The sequence below is a fragment of the Sciurus carolinensis genome, chromosome 11 (assembly GCF_902686445.1).
Source record: "Sciurus carolinensis chromosome 11, mSciCar1.2, whole genome shotgun sequence".
In the NCBI taxonomy this organism is placed as follows: Eukaryota; Metazoa; Chordata; class Mammalia; order Rodentia; family Sciuridae; genus Sciurus; species Sciurus carolinensis.
In genome coordinates this window covers 49,886,534-49,892,533 of record NC_062223.1, presented here as the reverse complement: position 1 = coordinate 49,892,533, position 6,000 = coordinate 49,886,534, and the positions used below count along the sequence as shown (strand labels likewise).

At 35.8% G+C, this 6,000-nt stretch overlaps 1 protein-coding gene across 1 annotated transcript in view; it reads right to left on the bottom strand.

Annotated features, from left to right (window-relative positions):
* Positions 1 to 3,057: 3,057 nt before the first annotated feature.
* Lgr4 (leucine rich repeat containing G protein-coupled receptor 4) overlaps positions 3,058 to 6,000 on the bottom strand; it is a 91,135-nt gene continuing 88,192 nt past the window's right edge. Inside the window, exon 18 of the mRNA XM_047517362.1 lies at positions 3,058 to 5,952. Coding sequence (XP_047373318.1) covers positions 4,676 to 5,952 — 1,277 coding nt within the window. The 3' untranslated portion in view covers positions 3,058 to 4,675. The remainder of the gene's footprint in view (positions 5,953 to 6,000) is intronic.

Here is a 6,000-nt window from a genome sequence, read left to right as displayed (position 1 = left end):
GTTTTGTCCGGGCCTGCCGAGCGTGGCTTCTTCTCCTCCTGACCTTCCTCCTGTGCCTGTTGCTTGTGACTTGTTCAACTCAGCGCCTCTCTCTGCCGACACCTTCGGGGGCCTGGCCTTTTTGTGAAGTGGTGCTGCAGACCGTGTGGTACATGAAATAATGTTGTTACTGAGTAAGGCAACTCCATTTAAAGGGAAAGAGAAATCAGGTCTAAGCCCCCCCCCCCCCCCAACTCCCGCCCCATAAGGTCAGAATTATAAACATGAGTTATGATTTCCTTGAGCACAAAGTCATGTTTTCATGAGGGTGGGGGAACTTTAAGTTTACAAGTGTATCCAAGAAAGTAGGTTTAGGTGGCCTGAGGATGTAGCTCGGTGGTGGAGTGCTTGCCTAGCACACATAAGGCCCAGTATCAAAAAAAGAATGCAGGTTTAGGACAATCTTTTGGTGTTTTGATACATCTTGTTTGCCTGGCATCTTAAGGCAACTAAGCTGTCTGCACCTATAATTTTTTTTAAATTTTTTTTTAAACCTCTATTATGTGCTAAGCCTCTAATCTTTGCTAAGCACTGGGGCAAATGATGGTCTTACTCTAAATTCCTCAACCTTTGGTGGTGACAAATTTACAATTAAAATATGCTGTGATATGTATTTTATGAGGAAAGAAAATTTTGTGGGAACTCAGGAGCATTCTCAGGGATTGGGGACGGGGATATATGTAGCAAGAGGTGACTGACACTGTAAAGCTGGATGCTTTGTTCATACTGACAAAACAGTATACACAGATATAAATGTAGGTGTCCGGTTCATAATTTGTATTACTGGTAGAAATATGTGAAAACGGACAATGACTAAAAATAGCACATAAAAGTTGTGACTGATCAAAGAGTAATACAGAATTCTTGATGAAATTTAGATCTACAAAAATTCAACAAAGGACCGTTAGATATGATAAATACTAGCAATCAAAGAATTCTGGAAGCAGGAACTATAATTAATAAAATATGATATGCCAGCTAGGGGTGTAGAGTGCTTGTCTAGAGCATATGAGGTCCTGGGTTTGATTCTGTGTCACAAAAAATAAATATGCATGCTTAAAACTACTTAAATGGAATGTTTTTAAATTCTAGTAACAACAGTGAAATGGAAGAAAATTGGAGCAATCCTATTGAGTAATAAATTAATCAAGGAATAAAACTATTTAGTGGAGGTTTTTAATTCTCTACCCCAATTATTCAATATTGGCAAGTATGGCTAAAACCTTTCATTAGAACATCTTTAGAATCAGTAACATCAGAAGACCCTGGGCTGTTTTAGGGCTTCACAAGAAAGCTTGAGAAGCAATTTCTCCACAGACATAACCTAATGAAAGTGTAGTAGAAAAATCATAGCTTTTATCTATGAAAGAAATGAGAATTTGAATCAATGATCTTCCTCTTAACAAATTTCCACAAACAAGCTGTTACGCTTTCAGATCCTAATTTCTCTGTAATAAATTAGGGAAATAATCTACCTCAATAATTATCTAATTAATCCTCAAAATTTCTAGCTCAGGATCTGACAGATATGAGTAAATTGTGTTACTTGAACTCAAAAACTTTTCCACTTTTAACTTTTTGGTACAAGAATCTAAAATGTCACACATTTCCCTTCCTCCTTTAGATGCTTTATAAACAAAAGAATGCCCTTTCCTTGATGCTTCAGGGTCATCATTATGACAAACAATTACATTATATTTTAGCAATACTGGAGTCCTAAAGGCTATGGGGCAGTTATGTGGTGTGGGTGCAGGTATTTGAACATAGTCCAGTCCTGTGGTCTCAACTGCCTTTCCATTACTGGAGCTAACAAGTCATAAAGGGTATAAAAAGCATTAAAAGGCAATCTTTCCCCTTAAGTTTTAGGGTCTTTTCTTACTACTCATTTATTTTCACTTTCATGGTATGTTTGAGAATTTTTTACTGGTTCTATAACTTGTAAGGGAAAATTGACTTTTCCTTAAAAATGCCTCTCTGACATTGTTAAAAGAATCATGCCATTTTCAGTCAGCTTTAAAATAATTGTCCCTAGACATTTATAGATTAAATAATATGATTCCTTGGATTGCTTCAAAAAAATATAAGAGGCAGAAGGATTGAGGGGGCTAGTGAATAGGGTAAAGATGAAACAGGGTTTACTCTATGCTGTGGATAACTATGGTGGTGGGCATGGGGAGGGGGTAGAGGGAGGGGTACTTATACCATTCTTTTTGTTATGAAAATTTCAAACACATATGAAGTTTAAAACAGGCACAGGCATACACATTTGCTAACACATACGAATACACAAAATATGTCCAGAATTAAGAGAACAAAGTGTTGATTGGGGTCTAATTTGCTGTGGTTCAGGGATTCACTTAAATTTCAATTGATCCTTTGTTTTCTCATTTGTCAAACGAGGGCTTGGGGATTGTGATACGTTTCTAGGCAATTGACTACATTTAATATCATGTAGGTATTTTTAATCATTTGCTTTAAATAAAGACTGAATGGTGGTATTCACTTATATTTCACAATAGTTCTTCCATGATATAGTTCAGATTTAAGACAGGATAAAACTTTTAAATTTCAGCTAAGTGTTCTTAAATTTTTACAGATGAGTATCAAACAGTATTTTCTAATGGTTACTTCCAATATTTTTCCTAATAATCTCTTCTCTATTTAAAAATTTAAAAATTTGTCCCCGTAATACTAATATAATTAATATACTTGGTTACAAATTAAGGCAAGATAGGTTGCTTTCTAGAAACTTTAATAATTCAAAACATTGAGTACAATATTGTATTTCATACAATATATAGCACAATTTTCCACAGATTTTATATATCTGCTATTCTATTTTTTAAAATGAATGAAATGAAAAGTTTTCAATAACTTGAATTTTGAGAAAAAACATTTAATTAGGATTCTTACCAAGTTAGGATTTAATATTTATCAGATGTGTAAATATACAAACCATGATAGCAATTTTTAAAACTTGTAAATAGTTGACCTTACAAAATTACAACACACTGTAAATAAATCCCTCCCACATTTTATACAAACTACATGATTTTGATATACAAAGATTCTGTTTTTACACTGACAATGTACAACTGAGCTTATTTACAATGAAAAAAGTATATAAACCACAATTTAACATTCAGCTACTGGCAGCCACTATAGTTTAGGAGGTAGGTAGCTTTAATTAAACGAAATGAACAGAAGCCACGTTTCCCAACTTGTGTTCTAAAAATAATTTACATAAGATAAAAATTCATTATATGCACAGTATGTACAGTTTAATTATTAAACTGCAATCTAGCTTAATATTTTTTAGTATATCCAGGATAACAATATGGCAGTGGGTTTGCTATTTAGCACATTGTTCAAAAAACATATTGCCAGCAATTATAACTTTAAGACTCCACAAAGGAACATGGCAGAAGACCCTAGATGAGAATCAGGTAAAATTTTTAATTTTCAAAGACATAGGACTAAGCCTTTTCTTTTTTTTCTCTCCATTAATGACATACCTGTCTTGTCTAACCAGAGCTCAGCATACGAGCTATTGAGTAGGGTTTTTGGTTTGTAAATCATAGTATGGGAAAATTTTATGGAAGCTTCTAAGTAATAACCGAAGTCCAGAAGAATCCAGCTCACTAAGAGATAAATGTAAGTGCTTTGTGTCATAATTATTCCCAGCTTCCTCCAATTACAAAAAATAATTATTTACCACAGTTTATTTTCTGTATAATCCATACTATAAAAAGATGATATAACAAAACTGGAAAATATCAGTAGAACCAATGATAAAGAAGCATTTATTAATGGGAACATTACAGGGAGCCATCAAATCCCTCAGGTACTATTAAAATCTCATTAGTTAGTAGTTTAGCCAAATCTACTTAAACTCACACAGCAATTAGCCATTTACTTTGTACTAGTAGTGTAATTTGCAAAACACTGAAAATGATGGTGATCGTACCAAAACAATGTAAAATGACCCCAAACAAATGTTCTGCTGGGTTTTTAAAAATCTAACAGCTGTTAATATGGTTTTTAAAACATCTTCAGGTTTTAGATTTACAAAGCACTTGAACAAAATTTATGATTCTCATGTCAAAGTGGAAATAGAAAACACTGATACCTCCATGTACTCTCACAGTTCTAGATGGGAGACAATCCCTTTTTTGGCCCTATAGTAAGTTGTCCTGAGATTAATGATGAAATATTAGGTAAAATTAGCAAGACTTTTTTGTCAGTTATATAAAGTCACATGTTGAACTATTTTTTTTAAATAGTAACAGCTGTCCTTTATCTTGTGCTTACTTCAGAAATACGCATAAATTTGCTCCTTATGGATTCGAAAAACCTAAGAGTTATATTGCTATACCACACCCAAAATCCTTTTAAAGTTGCATCTGTTTCAAATAGACTACACATTGCTTGGACATTGCATTTTTCATCAATTAATAATTTAGGCACCTGTTCTTTGAAAAATGTCTGGTTTGAGAAATAAACTGCCACCTTCCCCTTTTACGTGACACCAGGCAGTGATTACAGAAGTGCTTCCTAGATGAAAGAACAGAATAGGGTTCACTCTATAAACACTGTAATTTTGGTTGATGGGGAAAACAGTTACAAACACAGTAGTTCAGTCTTTAACTCTTGGTAGATTGTAAGCGTAGCGCACCAAAGGGAATCCTCGACTCTGATAGAAGCAGGCTCGTCCACAGGCCTGCACCTGGTCAGAACTGTCTGAGACAAAGGAGTCTTCTTCATCTGCATAGTCGGAGTGGGCTGACTGCGTGCCACAATCAGACCAATATCCCTCTGGTCTTTGGCAAGAAGCCACTGCCAATGCAGGACAGCTGTGTGATTTTATTAAGTGTTTGCATGATACTGGCTTTGTCAAAAGAAAGGATTCACAGCAGTCACACACAGTCAGGTTACCCTGCAAGTGTGAGTACATGCCACAGTCGTAGTAGAAATCCTGTTCCACACAACCACCTTGGCTACTGATGGAAACTGAAACTGATCCACTTTTCTTGGTAACGCGTCGCTTCAGTAACTTCCAGTCTTCTTTAAATTTTGGATTGAAGAAAACATACAGGACCGGATTTAGGCAAGCAGGCAGTGGGAAAAATATCAGAGTAACAGACTTCATTATTTCAGGACTGATAGAGATTGCAGTGATCAATGGTGCAAATGAGAAAAATGCAACAGGGCAAAAAAAGATGCAATTGGTGAAGATTAGCCAAGCAACATGCTTAATCATGCTAGACTGTGAGTTTTCTGAGAGGTCCTCTTTTTCCAAGTTGCAGTAAAGTTTAGTGTAGATGACGGCCATTAATAAAAATGCTAGTGAGTTTAACAGCACTAAGGTTACAGTAAATCCTAATGATGGCGTCTCTCCTGTGGGAAACGGCAAGCACAAGGGTGATGCAGAATATTCCCCTCTGTGGAAAAGGGGGAAACAGCCTGCTACTGCAGCACCCAGGAAAGCAAAAAGGGCAGCAACCCGGAACTGCTTGAGATGACTGCTTTTCCCATTTTTCATGATATTTTTTGCAGATAAGCTTCTTTCAACTGCTGCTAACATTAATAAAAATATGGCACTTTCTGAGGAGAAAACTGCAAGAAACCCAGCTGCTTTGCAGCCACTGCCAGTCTCCCACCAAATGCCAAATTCAGCAAATCTGCCCCAGGATACAGCATCAAGAAAAGTTAAGATGCCAGTATAGATTCCCATGAATAAGTTAGACACAGAAATCAAGCCTATGAACAACTTGGAGGAAGGCAGTGATGTACAAGAGGCGAAAGTTGTTAAAATGACTAGCAGGTTGAAAAACAATGCAACTAAGAAAATGAACCACACGGTAAGACGAATCATCCAGCTTCCGAGTAAATATTCACAGGGCTTAAAAGCACCTAACATGAAAAAGAAAGAGAAACATGAAAGACAATTTAGAAAATACC